This window comes from Cricetulus griseus (genome assembly GCF_003668045.3).
Source record: "Cricetulus griseus strain 17A/GY chromosome 1 unlocalized genomic scaffold, alternate assembly CriGri-PICRH-1.0 chr1_1, whole genome shotgun sequence".
NCBI classification, from domain to species: Eukaryota; Metazoa; Chordata; class Mammalia; order Rodentia; family Cricetidae; genus Cricetulus; species Cricetulus griseus.
Window position 1 is genome coordinate 30,951,586 of NW_023276807.1, and position 21,123 is coordinate 30,972,708.

Sequence of the window (21,123 nt, forward strand, 5' to 3'; positions counted from 1 at the left end):
AAACTTTCACTTTTTTTTTTTTTTTTTACATATACCTAGCTTAATCTTCAGAAAATGCCAATGGGGTAGGCTTGGCAGGCAGCAATGCCAGTGAGCCTTTATCAAGAAAGGAAGCCCCCCTCCATGACCCAACTAGTTGCTGGTAGACAGAAGTGAAACTGTGCCCCCTTTCCACACTGGGCTTGCCCTGTTGGCATCTAGAACTTCTGTGCCAATAGAATTCTTGATACCACACAGAATTTCTTTCCTAACTAGCACCCATGTTTGCTTTCTGTTGACATGACAAACACCATGAGCAGAAGCCACTAGGAGAGGAATGGGTTTATTTCACCTTCCAGGTTACACTCAGTCATCACTGGAGATTAAGAAAGGATTCAAAGCAGGAATCCGGAAGCAAAAACTGAAGCAGTGGCTATGGGGGAACACTGCTTGCTCCCCATAACTCACTAGCCTGCCTCCTGATACAATTCAGGAGTCTCTAATCAGAGGTGGCCCCACCCACAGTGAGCTGGAACCTTCTACATCAACCATTAATCAAGACAATACCCTCATAGACTTGCCTACAGGCCAACCCAACAGCAGCATATTGCATATTCTCAATTGATGTTTCTTTTCCCAGATAACTCTTGCTTACCTGGGAAGTTTATGAAAAAGTTACCAGGACAACAGGGAACCATTTAACCAAGTATGGTAGCACATGCCTATAACCCCAGCACTCAGACAGCTGAGGCAGGAGGATAACAAGTTGGAGGCCAGCCTGGGCCCTGTTACCCCCAAAATGAAACAAAAACCAAGAACAACCAACTAATTATTTTTCCCATGAGAGCTGATATGGCTTCTCATGTGGCTATTTAGATCCAATGGCATCAGAAACCAAGATGATATCACCTTCTATTTAACCGAAAATTTGACTTAATCTGAAAAGATTCCTCCCTTTGTCACTAAAATTGAGCCTAAAGCTAGGGAGAAGAGACTCAGGACAAGAGGCGGACACCACAGTAAGCACAGCTCCTTATGTAACTTCGGAAGCTAAGTGTGGCATTACTGCAACTCGTTCTTCCAACAGTCTCAAAGTTTTTCCACTCAAGCCCTGCACACAGAATTAACTCAAAACTTCTGCAAGAAAAACGTCCCTTTTAGAGTTTGATTTGGCATCCATTTCAAAGAACTGTTTGTATATTTTAGAATGAGGAGAACTCTCCTTTGATTGAAACCTCTCTTTTAACAATGGACAAGAGAAGATTTCCCCTCTGAATGACTTAAACAAAAACAAACACATCTTAGTTACATAGACCCTTGTTCTCAGAGCAATCTTTTTTTTTTTAAATGGGAAATCAAGTCCTACAGACTGTTAAGCATTTGGCAAAAGCCTTCAAACAGCAAAAGTCAAATAATGAAATTCTCCTTTTTGTAGGAGATAAATAAATACTAGCCTCCAAATGGGACTTTCACTTTCTCTTCACGTGATAACATTCCACAGTCAGTTCTCTCTCTCTCTCTCTCTCTCTCTCTCTCTCTTCTCTCTCTCTCTCTCTCTCTCTCACACACACACACACACACACACACACACACACACACACCTCCAGAGGGCTTCATTCAGTGTTTACTCTTGGTGCTGTAGCAATAAACTCACCACCAATGGACCATCGACATCTGTTGGTGTGTTGGTGGCCACTCCTGACCCCTTGTGTGTCTTTGAGATGAAGCCCTCTGTCTCCCAAAGATAAACAGACACACCTAACAGTGTATTGAGGTGTTGGGCCTGGTGAGTTCTTGTGGGGATGTGGGACAAGAGACAAGTGCAGAGCAGTCTAGTAGAAGCTCTTCAAACAGCGGGCAATCTGTCTGCTAAGATCAAAACCCAAGTCCTGTTTTCTCTCACAGTCAGAATGATGTCCACTGAGCCCACACTACTTATGGCTCCAGACCGCTGCAGAGAGAGCTTGCTGCCAAGCCACAGGGCAAAAATCTGTTCCTGAGCCTATCACGAAGGCTCAGTGTATAAGAGTGCTTGTTTCCTATGCATGAGGAGATGAGCTCAGACTCAGAACCTATGTAGACAGACAGCTATGGCTACGTATGTGCCTACAACCCCAGTGCTGTGGAGCAGTGGAGACAACCACTCCTGGGGCTCATTGGCTGGCTGCCACCTTAGCTCCAGGTTCAATGAGAGAACTCATCTCAAAGGAACGAGGCAGAGGGTGATGCAGCGGCCACCCAATGTTCTCTTTTGGCCTCTGCAAGCACACACACTCACACATGCGCACACATAAACCACATGCACTTCTTAAGTCTTCACAAATCTTCCTGTCAGGGTGGGAAAAAGTAAGAATGGGCTAATTCCAGGTGAGGCCTCTCTCTTCACTGGCTCACTATGGCTGTCCATCAATAGTAAGAATGCCCGCAGCCTACAAGGGTGGCCCAGTACAGAATGTGGGTCCTGGTACCGTCCAAGGACAGGTCAGAAGGGAGGAGTCCCTGCCCCTCTGGGTCCCTCAGATTCCTTGGTAAGAAAAGGTGGAAATTTCTCTCTGCTACACAAAAGACCACTGTGAGACTCCTCAAGGTACCATTAACAATTCTGCCAGACACACTACACTTGTCAAGAATGGGCCTCATTTACTAAAAACAGTATTAACATATCAGATGAGGCAATCAATTAACAACAGATATGCTGTACAAAAAACACCCAGGTTTTCATGCTACGAAATAAAAATATCTAATCGTTAACCAAGTTGTAACATAGGCCGAAAGAGAAAAGTACTTGGCAGGATGGTTCAGTGAATACAGGTTCTTGCTGCCCAACAAGCCTAATGACCTGAGTTTCATCCCTGGACCCCATATGGTAGAAAGAGAACAAATCCCCAGTTGTCAGGCCCACTATTCATTTTCTAAGGAAACCTTTCCAAATTAAATGCAGCATGGAGACCAAGCTGTCTGGGTGCAATGGTGTAAGCCCTTTCTTCTCATTGTTCTATTATCTTTTAGCAATTGCTTTGATTCGCACTTCCACAGGCACATACATACATACATACATACATACATACATACATACATACATCTGTATTGTTATGCATAATTTAAGCAGCTTTGAGTTCTTTCACACCACATATCAAAACATAGACTTTACAGTTTCAGGTTTCATTCACATGTATATTTTAAATCTTTACAACTAAATACCATGTTTGCACAACCCGGAGGTAGATTATTTCTGCCACTGTTTCTGGTTAGAGACAGAGTGGGTATGACCCATTTAAGGGTCCTGAGACCCATTTCTTGCAGTACCACTGACTACTTTTCAAGCACTGCTGGTGTGATTCAGGTGTGGCCTGGAAAGAAGAGGAGGATGCAAAGTCCTCCTAAGATGCCATCCTCGGAGCTTTTGTCAATGGTGTGGCTCTGTGGCTGGGGAGATGCCGCAGTCACTGAAACACTAAAAGCACAGGGACCTGATTTTGAGCACTGGTGTAAAAAGACAGGTGCAGTGGTGTGTGCTTGTAACCCTAGCAATGGCAACATGGGAAAGGGAAACACGAGGATCCCTGGAGCTCATTGGCCAGCTATCACAGAGCTTGTGTGGCAATGATCCAGGCCAATGAGAGAGGCTGTAACAACCTAAAAGGTAGAAGGGGATGCCTGCAGAATGGCAGAATGATGTCTGAACATACATGTGTGAGTAAACAAACACATACAAACCTCCCCCACCACACACAACCCTTCTCAACACATAAACACACACACAACCTCCTACACACACACACACACACACACACACACACACACACACACACACACATGCATTTAGGGCAGGGAGAATAGTAGGAAAAAGCACACTTGAAACCTAAAATTTGTTATTGCGTCTTGATTCTCCTCTGTCATTGTGTGGCCCTTGAGAAGTCTTTTAAGGTTTCTGCTTCCTAACCCTCTAGTAGCATAATATGGACTATGAGAATATCAATGCCCCAGGAAACTGCTGTGCCGATTACATGGAGTCATGTCTAAAAAAGTGTTTTCTATATAATTGGGGCACCAGGTCAACAGAAATACATTTAGTCCTCCCCACCCATGGGTCTGCATCCATGCAACAAAAAAAAATGCTATTTTCATATTTTATTTTTATTTAGCTGTGTGTATGCTCACTTGTCAGGATGTATATCGAGTATGTGGGTGCTTTAAGAGGTATCAGAAGAAGGTATCAGAACCTTCTTGGAGCTGAAAATGCAGGCATTTGTGAGCTGCCTGATACAGGTACTAGGAGCCAAACCAGGGTCCTCTGCAAGAAGCAAACACTGCTTATTCATCTCCCCAGTCTCCTGGTTTTTATATTATGTACACAGGCTTTATTCTTGCTACTATTTCTCCCAAATACAGCAAAAAACAATTATTTATATAGCATTTACTTTCTACAACATAGTACGAGCAAACTGGAAATTGCTTAAGCAGGAACATGTGAGCAGGTCACATGCAAGCAGGACACCACTTTATGTAAAGAAATAAGTATCTGTGGTATTCACAGAGGGTTCTAGAACAAACCTCTTAGATACCAGCAGTCAATGTTGCTAAGTTTCTCTGTGTACTGAGTGTTATTTAGTGGCTATGATGATTCTTCCTATTTTTCTCCATATTTAATTTGTCATAGATACCTTGTGTTTATCTTGAAGGTTTACATGATTAGAAATGCTGTCTTTCCTGGTGGTCTTGGGTCTTTTCAATTTTATAACTCTATAGAGTTCCTGAATTAGGGCTGAAATGCCTCCTCCTTCCTGATAGATCCTCAGGCTCTTTCTTCAGATTCTGCTGTACTCCCAATCTCTGCCCTGCCTGACTGGACCAACTTTGGGGGACAACCTCAGAAGGCAGCAGCTTGAAAAGCTGCCAGAGGACTCTAGGGCCCTTGGCCTCATCAAGAGCCCTGCAATGAGTCTGAGCATACAAGCCGGATCTATATCCACCAATCTCTCTATCCTTCCCATTTCCCCTCTGTGCTCACCTGAGTCTGTGGGTGGGATCAGACTACATTTTCCTGCCTCGTTTCTAGGTAACTTCTCAACATGAATGGCTGCAAGCTTGGTTCTTCTGCTACACTTTTATGTGACTTGTTATAAGACCTTTAGAAAGATTCTTTTCAAACCTTTAGTCTTAAGTTCTGTACCTTGTAGTGGGATTCACTTGGAAGTAACTGAAATGTAGCAAAGAAGAGGAGAAAGATGCAACGGATCCTCCCTCCTGGGGGAACCTGGGGGGGGGGACTGGACCTATGGGAGGTGAGGGGGTGGGAAGTTGGTAGTGTTAAGTCACAGCCCGGCAAGACTAACACCTACACTTCAAACTGCAGCCTGTAGATCTACAAGAAAGCTGGGGAGATGGGTCATCAGTAAAATGCCCGTCAAACAAGTCTAAAGACCCAAGTCTGGATCCCCAGAATGCATACACAAAACCAGGAGGGATGCCTGTAACTACAGTGGAGGGAGACACAGGAGGATCACTGAAGCTCCTTGGCCAGCTTGCCTAGCCAAATAGTGAGAGATATCATATCAAAAAGCTAAAGGTGAGAAAGGGAATGAGAGAAGTGATTGGGTAATGAATAAAATTTATTATATTAATATATGAAATACAAGCAAAAAAATTAAAAGTAAAGAGTGATTGTGAAAACACCTGATGTCAACCTTGGCACTCCATGTAAACCCACACACACAAATCGCACATGTTCATACTAATAACTACAAAACCACAAACACACATACATACACCTTAAAAGTAAGAATAAAAAATAAAGTCTACAAAGAGTGAAACATAACACATCTTCAGTTCCCTACTTTTAGGCTCCTTAGATCAGGTCTTTACTTATTCCTTTTGCAGTGGCATATGAAATGGAGTCAGCCCCCTGATGGCTGGGGGCGGGGACTCAATAGGCAAGTCCAATCCCCTATCTCAGGAGGGGACAAGTTAATACTCACATCCTGGCTCATGGGGGAGAAAACACCCCTCTTTCCAGTACATCACTCAGGCTTTGCATTTTGCTCTGCTTTCTTTGGGTGACTCTATCTGCTCTTTGTCGTTCTGGTTTTGCCTTTTCTTTTGATTGATTTATTTTCTTTTAAACCGAAACTCTCTTTCCCTGTCTTGGATGGCCAGTTGTGATCGTCAACTTGAGAGGCTCTGCCTTGACAGGCTCTCCAAGATGTAAACTTCTGAGCAGGTTTATGAGAGGGTTTTTGGGTTGGTTGAGATGGAGAGATCCACCCTAACTGTGTGTGGGGTACTATTCCATGTGGTACAGTCCTAGAGCAGAAAGTGAGGTGAGTGCCCCAAGAAGCCATGTGACCAGCTGCCTCTGGCTCCTCCCACCACACCTTCCAACTATGATGGAAGGAATCCCCCTGAGCCTGAGCTAAAGTCAGGTATTTTGTCAGAGCAAGGAGAAAGCCACTAATATACTCTCAACTGAAGGTTCTAGGAGAAAGAATATTTTCATATTTTGTATTACACTCCTCTGTGTGTGTGTGTGTGTGTGTGTGTGTGTGTGTCTGTGTAAGTACAATGGCTCAGAGATGGAGGTCAGGGGACAACTTGTGGCAAGCAGTCAATTCTCTCCTTTAACCATATGAGACCTGGGAAGTGAACATAGGTTGTCAGGCTGAGTCACAAGAGCCTTGGTACAAAATTTTTGTTATCATGAAGAAACTCTCTTTGGGGCACAAAGAACCTGAGGAGGACTTTGCCGACAGCCCTGCCAACCTAAAACTTTCTCCTTTCATTTTAGCTTGTGGTTATGAGACCCTGCTTAGAACTAGGTCCTAACTCTTCTGAGTGCAAGGCCTTTCTACTGGGATAGGCCTCCAACTTTTGAGTCCTATCCCCTCCACTCACAAGGTGGCACACTCATCCTCCATTGGTGCTTACACCACTGTGACTTTCTCAAATGAAGGGTGCCAGCTTACAGACCTGAAGTCACTACTATCTCCTTACTCAGGGTTCTTTTCACTTCCCAAGCATTGCCATATGCTCCCAGCATGGTTGTCCAGTGAGTACTTGCAGAGCCAGCATAGTCACACATACATGCTGGTCTTAAAGGCAGCCAAAGGAACTGGTATGCAAATTATGAAAGACCTGAGAACACATGACCTGCATTTTAAGGAGAAGAGGACATGCAATACCATTTCTGTCCCAGAATGCACCTTGTCAACTGCCTGGCCTAAATGGGCTAAGTGTCTCCACTATGGATGTGATCCAGGGGTGAGTTCCCAGGGCCAAGTGTTTAGTCCACTTGCCATCTGACAATACAAAAACTCCACAAGTTGTTCATCAGTTTCCCTCCTATTAGTAGAATGAGTTCAACGGATGAGTGAATTAACATTGGTAATAACTTACATTAAGAAATATTTTTATGGGACTGGAGGGTTGACTCAGCAGATAAGGGGGCACACTGCTCTTCCAAAGGACTCATATTCGTTCCCAGAACCCATGGTGGGTAGCTCAGCTACAAAAGGATCCGGAATCTGTGGTGTCTGTGGACACCTGAACACTGGTGTACACACACACACACACACACACACACACACACACACACTTAAAATTAAACTTAAATATTTTTAAAAAAATATTCTACCACCAGGTAGTGGCAGTACATGCCTTTAATTCCAGTGCTGGCAGAGGCCAGTGGATCTCTATGAGTTCAAGGCAAGCCTGGTCTACAGAGCTAGTTCCAGGACAGCCAGGGCTACACAGAGAAATCCGCTCTCAAAAAAACAAAATATAAAAGAAAGAAAGAAAGAAAGAGAGAGAGAGAGAGAGAGAGAGAGAGAGAGAGAGAGAGAGAGAGAGAGAGAGGAAGGAAGGAAGGAAGGAAGGAAGGGAAAGAAGGAAGGAAGAGAGAAAAGAAAGATTGATTTACCATGTGACTCTAAAATACTATGACATCAAAGGCTCAGCAAAAGGAGCCATGTTTGGATGCAAATCATATTTTCTTTAACTGTAGTTAATTTCTTCAGTGTAGGCTTATCCTCTGGTCTCATTTATTCTTGCCTAAGAGAAATTTTCTCTTTTATTTGTTTGTCTTGCTGTTGTCATTGTTTTCGAGATAGAGGTCTTGTTATGGTCAAGCTGGCCTCGAGTTTGTGAACTCAGATGATTCTCCAGCCTCACTGCCTGGGCAGCAGAGGTTAGAGACAGGCTCTGTGGCTCACAGAAAAAGTAGCTGTTCTTTCATTTCAGTCATACTCATTCTCTTTTATTTGTTTGTTTGTTTTTTGAGACAGAGTTTCTCTGTGTAACAACCCTGGCTTCCCTGGAACTCATCACTCTGTAGACCAGGCTAGCCTCTAGCTGACAGAGATTCACCTGCCTCTGCCTCCCAAGTGCTGGGATTAAAGGCCTTTGTCACCACCGCCTGGCAGTCACACTCATTCTTAAGTAAAAATGATGAACACAGGCCAACTACATAAAGTCATGTAAAGTAACAGTAAAATTAAATTCCTTAATTAAAAAGAAACTATATCATCAGTGTTCAGTCTGTGGATTTTGACACACTGTAATACTCTAACTTAGGAGACCCTAAAGCAGAGGTTCAGTTGGGATCAGGGAACAAGGTCTGAAAGATCATTGGTTTTGTACTAATTAACTATCATAACCACTGATGTACCAAAACACGATTTCTTTGACATATATTGGCAGCCACTAATGTTAATTGAGTTTTTTTAATGAATTACTATCCTAGCCTTCATGGTAATTATTGACAGTGTATTTGGTTAGACAGTATGATGATTATGATATGTTTCCCAAAAGGAAAAATCTGCCCTTTCTGGATTTAATTTACACTCACCAATATCCAAAGCTCTATGATCTACCTTGGAAGAAACCTGAACCCAACAAATTCTGTTCACACATGAGGAAAACTAAGACCCACAGAAATTCACCAATCAGCCCAAGAACGCAGAGGCACACCCAAAAGAGTTCCTCAAATCCCAGCCAAGTCCTGTGCCCAGTACACACTCAGTGATGCTACAGTTGGCCAATAGCTGTATCATGTGCCTGGGCCATGGAAGAAATGTTTTCCTGACAAATTACATCAACACGATCTGATTGAGGTACTGGTGTTTACTCGGTATCAGGTCCAGTGCCCCTTTGGAGGGTATTCCCCAATTCAAAGACTTCAACCACTTGTTAAATTAAAGAGACCCCAGGGAAGTCTTATTAACCCTTCAAGGGATTCTTTTGACACCTGCCAATTTTTGAGGTCAGGGAACTTTAACTTTCTCTATTAACTGCCTGGATGACAAAAACTCTTTCCTTTTGGAATCAGATAGTCAATTCTCCATGTGCCTTTAAATCATCATGATCAAACAGCATTTTCCTGAGGTACAGACTGGGAGCTTATGTGTTGTTTTCTTAACTGATGATGGCTACAATACTGTTATTAATTTTTCTTAAGTCTGTCTTTATTTCTTCACAGATTTTTATTTAGAAAAGGTTCTTTTTAATTATGCATGGATTTACTATGGCCATGTGGATGAATTGGTTATTGATTCCATGCTCTCCTTGGCACAGGGTGGGATGTGTTTATAATCATCATTTTAGTTGTTATTATCATTTCACTAACTACAACATTATTACTAATTGCACGGACAGCTGGAACCATGACCACTGTGGCTGGAGACAGATCTCTGAAGTAATGCAAGACAACCAGTCTCTACCACAATCTCTACCAGCAGTGAGCAGCCCCTGCTTCTACAGAAGTCAGTGTTCAGTGGAGCAGCAGGTAATGCCATGAGCGAGTAATCCCAATGTCTCTGTTGTTTCTAGAATGCATGGCCCTGGTTTATATTTATTAACATGATAAATAATATGTCTCTTGTTCCAGGTAGCTCTTGTCAGCTGAACACAGGCTAGACTACCATGTGGGGGAGGTAGAGAGGGAACCTCTACTGAGGGACTGCCTCCATCAAGGTGACCCATGTGCAAGTCTGTAAGGCATTGTCTTAATTAATTATTGACATGAGAGTACCAGTCCATTAGCAAGAATATTGGCATGTCTTTCTATTCTAACTGTAGTGACTTACAAATGTATGGGCTCATGTGTGTTAAAGTCTAGTGCTTTATCAAAAACATTGTCTGATTCCACACTGTATCTCATGCTGGAGCATACATGAATTTACAGAATATGAAATTCAGGTACATGGCAACTGTTCATCTCCCACAGGACATCACCTCTAGATGCATTAAGATAACCCTCAGCATGCTGAGGCCCTAGACTTGCAGCACTGGCCATTAGGAAGACTTTCCTACTGAAGGCAAGGGCTTCCTTCCCATGGGTATACACAGTGTGGGCATTAGAATTACAGAGAGACAGGAAAGGATTAGGGAGCTAGGTTTAAGGCCTATGGGGACTTTCAATCTAGTCAGAGTTACAGAGAGATAGCAAAGGATTAGAAGCCTAGGCACTGGGCCTGGGGGGGTTTCAATCTAGCCAAGGAAAGATCTCATATATTTCTATGAGATTTTAAAAATCATTATTGAAAAAAATCATCACAAAGCCAAAGTAATATAGGCAATTTCTAAAGTTAAAAACATAATCATTAAAGCATTTCAGAATAAAAGAATAACCTTTTATCATGAAAAAAAACCTGAGGCTTTTTTCCCTAAAGGCATTGGCTTTAAAGTTGGTTGTAAGTGTAAATTAATAGAGCAGAAAGGAGCAGAAGAGGTCTCTGCTCACAAGACTCTGAGCATCCCTGGCTTATGCTGGCCTAGTGTGGGCTGCATCCCAGCATGACTGTGATATATCTCCTGGCTGGCCATGTTGTGTCCCCTAGATGAGGAGAGTGAATGCCTCCTCAACATCAACTCTGCTTTCTTTGTCCTTCATCCCTCGCCCACTGTGGCACATTTTAAGTACATGAGAACCACTTACTGAGTTGACTTGAAGTAATGGAAGGAAGTCATCCCTCCCAGGAAGAAATTTAAAAGGCTAACAGCACACAGAGTGTGAGTCAAATCTAAGGCATCCTTAGCAGGCAGAACCCACCTGAATTATACAAACGGCCATTGTAGCCTGCAAGCACAGAGGCAGAGAAGAAAGATGGAGCTTGAGTCTGAGTACCATGCAAGAAAAAGGACACAGACAAACTGTGGCACACCCAGAGGTCACTACCAGGGACAATGGGGTGACATGAAACCTTATCACACAGGAAGGTGTGAGAAGCCAAGGAGACATATCAGGAAAATTCAGCCCCAGGAGGGCAAGGTTCCACGAGAAATGACAGTAGTCAAGGGTGGATCATTTGCTTTGTTCTGGAAGATCAGCTTCTCGTTCAGTTTGCCATTGAGTTCATATAACTTCCATCATTTTCTCAGGAAAGCCTCTGACACTTTATTGCATGATGGCTATAATTAATGTCAGACTCAAAATTAGAAATCAAAAATTCTATTTGATCCTTTGGTTTCAAGTTGGACCTAGAGTATGTTTTGGCATGATTACTAACTGTTAGCAGAAAGTTCTGGAAACAGATGTAGTCTTGATATGTGCTCTAAATATGAAACACATTGCAGAAAGAGTTGGAGATAAAAATATATACTGCTTATGCACACTCTGGCCATGCCATTTCCTGTCCTTATTAGCAATAAAAGTCTTTCATTTGTCCTCCTTTTGTTGTTCCAGGTGAACAAAATCTTTTTTTCTTCATTTTCCCTTAAAAATTTTTTAAGTGCATTTACGTATCTATTTGTGTGTGTATGTGCATAAACTTCCCCCTGAGACACACACACACACACACACACACACACACACACACACACACACAGGACGGCACACGTGGAGGTCAGAGGACAATTTGCAGGAGTCAGTTGGTTCTCCCCTTCCATTGTGTAAGTCGTCCCAAGGGTAGTGGTGTTTGGTGGCAAGAGCCTTTACTCTCTGAGCTACTTCACCAGCACTTCTTCTTTCTTTGTAACGCTCTTGTTTGTTTTTTCTATCTTCTTCTCATTTGTAGTTGTTTCAGTGTGCTATACTAAGCACTAACTACATGCCATAAATTGTGGTAGGCTACGATGATCCAAGAATATGTAAGACATAGCCACTGTTCTTGAAAACTTTGCCTTTGAGTGAAAAGAAAGCCATGTGTAATGGAATCCCAGAGCTGACTTAAAACAACTATTCGGCTTCCCTGTTAATTTTCTACAACCAGCAGTAATGGACCCCTGTTTCCTCAGAAGCTGGTAAGCATGCAATACACATCTCTCAGAAAAATAGGGACCCAGGAGAAGTATAGGCAGAGAAGAGATGACAGGGTTCCGTGGAGATAAGAGAACAGTTTGCTAAGAGCAAAGTGCTGGGTGGAGGCGAGCTGCCAGAAAAGGAAGAACAGCAGCTCTGAGAGTGCTGCGGAGAGTGGGAGGCAGCTCTGAGTCCTTTGGGAATGTCAGATATCTGGGAGAGAAGGGAACACCTTTACCTAGGAACAGCTAATATGGCAAAGCAAGCTCACAAGTGGACTGTGATTTTTTAGCTAAGTCTGTTCTGTATTTGTGTCTCTATGAATGATCCCCTAAATGATTGTGTCTATGAGCCAAATAAAAAAAAAAAGGCTTGTATGAGGTGTGTGTGTGTGTGTGTGTGTGTGTGTGTGTGTGTGTGTGTGTGTGGTGTGGTTTGGTATGTGTTTGGGTGATGTGTGTGTATGTGTGACATGGTGTGTGTGTGGTGTGTTTGTAGTATTGTGTATGTGGGTATGTGTGATGTGTGTGGTGTGTGGTGTGGTGTGTGCATGTATGTGTGCTGTGTATGTGGCATATGTGCGTGGCGTGTATGGGGGTGTGTATGTAGTATGTGTGTGTCTGGGTGATGTGTGTATGTATGCTGTTTGTGGTGTGTTTTGTGTGTGGTGTATTTGTGGTATGTATGTGTGTATGGGGTGTGTATATGTGGTGTGTGTGTGTGTGTGTGTGTGTGTGTGTGTGGTGTAAGAACATGCATGCATATGTATGTAAGGAGTATGCATGAAGATATGTGTGTCCTTGTGAAGAGCAGAGGACAGGTGTCAATCCTCAGGAGCCATCCACCTTGGTTTTGAGACAGGTTCTCTGACCCAGTCTAGAATTTAGCCATGAGGCTAGGCTGGCCAGCCAGAGAGCCTCAGGAATCCACCCACTGCCTCCCCAGTGATATGATTATAGGCACATATTACAATGCCCATATTTTACATATGTTCTAGGGGTCAAACTCAGGTCTCCAGGCTTGTAAGTAAATACTTTACCAACTAAGCTATTTATCTCCCCAACCCTAGAGAAGAAATTGAAATGTCTATCTATGAGTGTTTTTGTCTTCGTGAGTTTATGCACACAATGTGAGTGTAAGAACTAATGGAAACCAAAAGATAGTGTTGGAGCCCCTGGAACTGGAATTGCAGTAGTGAGGAGCTACCACGTCAGTGCTGGGAACCAAACCTGGGCCTTTTGCAAGAGCAGTAAGTGATCTTAACCACCAAGCCATCTCTCAGCCCTAATGAAACGGTTTTAATTAAAAACAGAAACAAAACGAGCCTGACTGAGTATATGCAAAACCATTTGGCCACCATCACCATTGCTAGGACAGATACTCTTCCCCAGAAAAATACATATAACGGTTTTCTAACAAAAAAAAAAAAAATGTCATGGACAGAGTCAGTGCCAAAAGAAAATCAGGAGATACAGAGAGAGTATTTAAGTTTTTAAAAATGCAATTGCATTCTTCTAACCACATATTTTAAAATCCCAATTATTTCAAAAATTTCAAAACCATAGAAACAGTAAAAAAAAAATCTGTGTTTTCTCGGGGCTTGGAAGGAAGAAAGAGGAGTGACTACCAGATGGTATGGGGGCAGTTTCAGGGCAGGGAGCCTATTCTATATTATCGTGTAATGGTGGATATTATAGGATTGGCAAGGCCCACAGAATTATGCGATTCCGAGTGTGAATGAACCCTAAGGTAGGCTATGGGCTCAATTTCATAACAGTGAACCAATATTCAGTAGTAACAATACAAGACATAAATAACAGGAGTCAGTGGGTGGTGGCTGGAGGATATGCAAGCTATGTTCTATTTAGTCTTCCTGTAGTAAAGGTAAAACTGCTGTGAAACAGATATTAATTTAAATAATATATCAGCATATTTTTCTATTCTTTCAAAAGTAATCATGCAACTTAGTTTTCTCACTGACATTCCTTTGGTAGTCCTAATGTCATCTTACTCCTTGTAAAATGCTGAGACATGTGGGTAAGCAATTTTGAGTCCCTTCATTCCACAGAACCACTAGGGCACAATAAGCCAAGGGATGCGTCTGAGAACAGTAGAAAAATCTTTAGTGACACTGAAACTAAAACCAGGTTTTTCTCATCTAAATTGTCCCTGTGCTCGCCTTGGATCACAGTGGCCTCTGTGTCCTGAGAAAAAAACAGTACATGTGGTGAAAGGGTTGCCTACTCCAGGGTGTCTGTCAGAGGAGGCTGCATCATATTCCTACAGGAACATTTGTGACCATGTGCCTGTCATCTGCACATAAGTATGACCCCTTTCTTTAACTACCTTACATGTGGGTGGTTGCACAAGTGTCAGAGGTAAACCATACTAACACCTACACCCCACCCTGCCCCAGGAACAATTGACAAGACCCAGGTATTAAAAAAAAAATCAGAGTCAAACCACAGACATAGGTTATACTCTGAGCTGGGGTACCTCAGGCTAACTACAAATAACTGCAATTAGTAATGCAAACAGGCTTAGTCAGCCTTACAGTCTGGGCCAACATTCTCCAACAGACAGAGTAAGACTGAAAACCAGTCTTTATTCCCAGTACTGGCATAAACTGAGGTTCAAGTGGGATTAAAACACATTTGCTCTTGTCAAAAGACAGACTATTTTTAGAGAAAGCAAGATGAACTCTGACCTACAAATATGAAAATGCCTGGATCAATCACCACCGGTGTGGATGAGAGGAATATGGAGCATGCCATTGTTAACACCGGGGACGTGTCTTTGTTTAGGGGCCATTAAATTTAATAACTTCCCCCTTTATGGCTTTAAGGGACCCTCTTCAAAATAAGACTGGTTCCATCTAATTTAATTACTCGCCTGTGGCTGCTGTGGCAGGGGTATGCTTACCAAACAGGTGGTGCCTAATAGAGGAGCCAGGGGGAACAAACGGAGGATCTCTAGTGTTTTATTAAAGTTGTCTCAACTTTCTGGTTTATTAGTATTAATTGCTGGAGTTTTCTTTTTAAATTTCCTGAAGGCGTTGCTCCCTCCTGGGTGTTGAGAGCTGTTCTGTAGAAATAAATGCTTGCATGGACGAAGCATACTGCTGGAGCTATTAGTAACTTCAAAACCTGAACTCAGGAGATTTGACAGGTTCTAGGTCATAAGGAACATTTTTTAAATGAGCTGTATCTAACATCAATGGTTTTTAAATTACATGGGCTGATCCTCCTGGCAGATCTCAAGTGACCAAATGGGTCATCCCCTGACCCCCAGAAGTTTCTATATTGTGTGTAGCAATAAAATAATTGCAGTGACCTTATTTATTAATCTAATGCCACTTTGCTGACGTTGGGAAATATCATAGCTCTGAGAGCCATTAAAATGGCTTCATGAAGTCGAGTAAAATTACTTTTGATACTAAGATATATAAAGAAGAAATTCAAGATAATTTGATTAAACAGGAAAAAATCTTTTGGGGAAAAAAACTTTATGGAAAAGGCATAAATGCCATGAAAGTATTCTTGATGTAACTCCTAGGGCCTCTCCCAAAGTAACCAAGCAGTCAACCTGTGTGATTTTTCCCTGTGTGTAGTAGCAAGGCCTCCAGAAAGCAGGTGAGAAAGACCACAGAGAAGTCCAGTCCAGTCTACCTCTACACCATGAAAGAAGGTAGGCAGGACAGAGGGAGGGAGAAGAACTCCTGAAGCAGGGAGAACCAGTAGGTTCCGGGTAGGAAGAGAATAAGGCCAGATCGGAGTCAATGCAGACCCTTTTTTTTCTTTCCATGGCAGAATATTACATGAGATACACTTTGAAGGTCAATAATTATGTACAGAGTATTCTGTAGTGACATCCAGAAAAGTCATTAGATTGCTGTGTGAAGCCGCATGGTGCCCTGCATACACACAGCCGCATGGGTGACAGTGTTGTTACAACGGCAAAGCCCTGCTACAATTTGGGCTGGGTACAGCCTTCTGGTCTCTGCTTTGTCATGACTTGCTCTTCTTTACAGGAGCTACTGAGAAATCACTCTGGCTACTTCTGTGTAGTGAATATTCCTTTAGACTGACACAAGATAATGTAGGACCCACATGTAAAAAGCCACTGGGGAGTGGGATGTTACTTTCTATGTTAACTTATCATATAGGGTCTCACTTACTGTAATACATATGGTGTGGGAAGAAGCCCAGATTTCAGGGGCTGCTCGGAGCCTGTAATGCTATGAGGCTGATGTCTGATATGATGAACTTGACTTTTATAACTTAACTGAGTATGGTTAATTACAATCCAGGAGGACCCATTTGTCAACTAGATGACTATTGTATAGTGTTTGGTTATAATCTTATAAGCTACTCTTGTTCTTACAACAACATTTCAGGCTGTCTCAGATTAAGGAAAAATATCCTGACATTTTTTATATCATGCCTATGAATGTCAAGACATCCAGTCGTACAGTTTCTCTGTAATGGATGGGGGAAGAGGGGACAGGCCTTCATCATCTTACTAGACCTGGTTTCATTCCCGCCTAGCTTCCAGAAAGGATCTGAAGAAGGAACTAGCAGCATAACACCATTGTCATTGCCATAGCTCTTTCATTTCCAGAACTGAATCTACACCTGCAAACTTAGAGGAAAGGGTACAAACATAGGCAGTGATGAAACTGGGTCCTCTAAAGGTCTTCAAGTGCAATCATTCAGAGTGTCTCCTTTGAATAGTATTTTAGAGTGAATAGGAATTTCTTTAGAAACACCTATTTCTAATTGTGTCTATTCCTATGAGCCCTGGAACAGACCACACATACACACACACACACACACACACACACACACACACACACACACCCTAGTAAACAGAACTATAACCTAAGATTTTTGATTTATTATATAATTTAATGTTTCTTAATACTTTATTGACTTTTTGGGAGTGTCCTAACTGATTTTTAGCTTTATAATATTCATTTAAAATTTTAATAACAATAATGTAAATACTTTAGAAATTCTGTGCTATATGTTTATGAATTTCATGTTACATGATTTTTAACTACATAGGAGGGTTAACTCATTTAAATATTGAAATATTGCAAAGTTTTGTTTTTAAATATGTTCTGTGGATTTTAGTTTCCTATTTATTTTATTAATTTGTGCCAAACTTTGCCTGAAAATGACACATACAATTTTAAAAACAATTTTAGATTCAACATATGAGCTATAATCTATCACATGCTGTGTGTCAGGTCTATCCTAAATAGTTTACACTCTCTCAGAAATCCTAAGGCATCATTATTATATCCCTATTAATAAAATGTTATACACCTAAGTTTTAGACAGGTAAGGAGCTTTTGCCTGATGTGTGCATGAGGTGCAAACTTGGGTCTGAACCTACTATTTTTCACCCTACACCATCTGCAAGTATCTTGTGTATTCCTTTGGATAGGGAGATGTGACCTGAAAAGCATCTCAAGAGTGACTTTTTGGGGATGGTGATGGCGGTTAGCATTTGAGCTGTCTGTGTTACAGATGAACAGTAGATGGACAAGAGGTCTGGCCGTGGTAGACAGACTACAGAACTGGCCATGGTAGACAGACTGACTAGAGGACTGGCCATAGTAGACAGACTGACTTGAGGGAAGGCCATGGTAGACAGACTAGAGGGCTGGCCATAGTAGACAGACTAGAAGGATGGCCATGGTAGACAGACTAGAGGGCTGGCCATGGTAGATAGACTAGAAGGATGGCCATGGTAGACAGACTGACTAGAGAGCTGACCATGGTAGACAGACTAGAGGGATGTCTATTACTACAGTACATGTAGATTCTATCCAAAGGGTTTTATTATCTAGAGAAAAAAAATAAAACAAAACCTTCAAGGCTCACTTGTAGAAAGGTCAGTCTTGAGTATCTTGAGAATGGTTTTATACATTGAAGAGAATAATAAGAAAGTAAAAATTGTGCAATTTGACCCCTAGGGCCCTACAAAACAATTGTCTCCCCAACACGATCCCCAGGATGGGCCCTGGGGAGTGGAACGGGCACTTGCTCCTGGAGATTGACCGAGCCTATCAGGGAGTGCTGGAGTGCATGGCCCCACAGCCAAGAACCAGGTCAGGAGTTTCAGGGTTCCTCCAGCACCTGACAGTCCCCAGCTGCCTGTTCCTTCCTGTTTCTCCCCACGCTGACAGGAGGGATTTTCTGTTCTCTTTAATGTTTATACAGAACCTCCCACCTTGGCTCCATGTTACTCCTTTACCAGTCACAACTCCCAGAGATGCTCAGAGGGGAGGAAAAAACTGGACTGAACTGAATTTTAAACTAGTGTAAAGCAGGGTCTCGTTCCTGCTTCTGGCTTAGGATCAATACACAGCTGCATAGCCAGACAGCTTCTGCTCCTACCTCCTTCTCTGTAGAACAGAAAGAACTATAATGTCGCTTCGTGGACATGTTTCAAGTGACAAGATCAAAATAACCTTGTTCCACATCACATGTGTGAATGGCAAACACTAAGGACTAGCTCACTGAGCAGTCATTTGTTTAAGGTTGTTCACAGCAGTTTCCATGGTGAATCCATGTATGAACACACCTCAATAAGAAAATGCAGTAGGTTTGTGTCTCTATAGCTACAATTGTCCTCTGGGGCCCTTTCTTTCTTTCATTTAAAAGATTTGTTTACTTTTATTCTCTCTCTCTCTCTCTCTCTCTCTCTCTCTCTCTCTCTCTCTCTCTCTCTGTGTGTGTGTGTGTGTGTGTGTGTGTGTGTGTGTGTGTGTGTGTGTGTGATTCCCTGAGTGTATGTATGTACATATGTGTGTGCCTGGCACCCATGGTGATCAGAAGAGGGGATCAGATCCCCTGTAACTAGAGTCAGAGATGGTTTTCATCTGCCCAATGTGAATGTTAGGAAACAAAACTTGTGCCCTTTACAAGAGCAGCAAGTGCTCTTAATGGCCGAGCCACCTCTCCATCACCACTGGAACTTTCTCAAGAAACAAAACTCTCCTTCAACTTCAAAGGTTGGTCAAATGGAAGCCCAAAGGGACCCTAAATGCAACAAGTCTGCACAAGTCTGTTCTAAGAGTCCCCTATGCAAATCCAGTTCTTCCTATGAAATACAGATGAAACGATCAAAACTAAGTCAACTCCATCAAATGCTCGGACCTCAGCCCTGTGCTAACTTTCCACCCTCCCTCTGTGTGTCTTCCTTTTCCTCTCCTGTGTCCCTGATTGATGTGTTGCCTAAAGGAGCTGGTGATTTCACTCAAGAGAGATGAAAACTATACATCTATACTTGGCCCAGCTCCCAACAGATGTCATGTGATTCATAAGCAAAGGCAGCAGTGGTCAATAAAATGTGGTAACATGGTTATCCAAAGAACCTTCCAGCTCTCCCTCCACCCCTCTCCCATCCCTACTCACCCCGGGAGTCCATCTGCAGCAGAAAATGTGAAGGCACTAGGACCAGAGAGCCCCTTCCTGCTACTCGCTTGAGAAACAAAGCCTTCCCTCCTCCCAAGTTGAAAGAAATAAAGGAGAGTGGAGTAATGGAAGCCTGCTGGTGTAGCTTCAGCTTGTCAGTGACGAGACTCAACGGAGATAGTAACGGCTCCGAGCTTTGCAGAAAATTGATAGAGGGAGAGAAATGAAAACAGAAACAGAGAAAGAAAGGCATTAACCTGGCCAGGAGTCAAACAGGTGCTTGGGGCCCAAATGCTGACACAAGATGACTTGAGATACAGTGGCTGTGTGCCCCTGTGGAGTCATATCTGATTATTAATGTGAGCAGTGTGTACCTCAGAGTGAGTGGACAGACTTTTCCCCCTTATTTATAGGACTCATATGGTCGGATAAGGGTCTTTAGCTTCACTCTACGTGTCTGTTGGAGTCTTTACTGAAACTTTCTGGCTCCCGCTGCTAAATTCTCTGGATGGAGGTGGCCAGGTCATTTCAGACGTACACTTCCACTGATTCACAAGCTTTGGGTGTCTTTGGAGGGAGGGATTCCTGACTACTGGGACTGCCACACAAAGTGACAGTATGACTTAGTCTTGATGCTGCCTTCCAAAACTCCCCTGGGGCCTCCCTGTGCTGTGAATGACTAGGTCTCATAAGTGTCCTAATCTTGGAGCCCAGGCAAAAGAAACAGAGGGTAGTGTCATCAGTCTGTACTTTGGCTTATTAGCAAAGGAAGGCCTGGTATGTGACCTATGGGAGAAGGCTGTAGTTGTAAGACAGCACCCTTCAACTGGGATACAATTCATCAGGACACTAACTGGGTAGCATAAAGGTTATCTTAAGGAAAGTATGCCATCTCTGGTGGATTTTCATCTCTTGAATTAAAAATCTTCAAGTGTTTGGTAGCCCTGTAAATTCGGAAAACCTGGTGCCTAATGTCACATGCCTCCAATAGACAGTGACTTTGAGCATAGATAAGCCAGGCTGGTTCCATCACCCCACCCCCACCCCTGTGCAGAAGTGGGCTTCTAGTTAAAGGTTTGTCTTTACCTGAAATGCGCCTGGGCACGTCGGTGATGGCGGGTAGCCCAGTGCCCCGTGTAGAAGACAGCGGCGTGGTAGAGTGGATGGATGGGGATGTCATCTGGCTCAGGTATGAGGGGTAAGACTGGTCGTAGGACCACGGTGGGGAAGATTGTGCCTGCCTGGGATCTGGGGGAGGAAAAAGATGAAAAGCAAAAGCAGTTCAGTATTCTAGCTACTGTAGCCTTGAAAACATGCAGCTCAGAATGTAGACACAGCACAGAAGAAAAAAATGAGACTACAAAATAAATAATAGTAATAAATATCTCCCACGGCCTCTCCCTCTCAGGCCTCAAATAGCCCCAAGCTCTCTAGACTTGATGTCTCAATGAACGCGACAAAATGGGTGTGCATAAGGTCCATTTG

The 21,123-nt window shown here is 42.8% G+C and overlaps 1 protein-coding gene across 8 annotated transcripts in view; it reads right to left on the reverse strand.

Annotated features, from left to right (window-relative positions):
* The window catches only part of Runx2 (RUNX family transcription factor 2), a 236,006-nt gene that overhangs the window by 122,693 nt on the left and 92,190 nt on the right, over positions 1-21,123 (reverse strand). For 6 of the 8 annotated variants that reach the window (XM_027387429.2, XM_027387426.2, XM_027387431.2 and 3 more), the window contains one exon: positions 20,725-20,886. In XM_027387429.2, coding sequence (XP_027243230.1) covers positions 20,725-20,886 — 162 coding nt within the window. Of the gene's footprint in view, positions 1-19,638; positions 19,833-20,724; positions 20,887-21,123 lie in introns of all 8 variants that reach the window. The other 2 variants (XR_004772230.1, XR_004772231.1) reach the window with 1 other exon arrangement.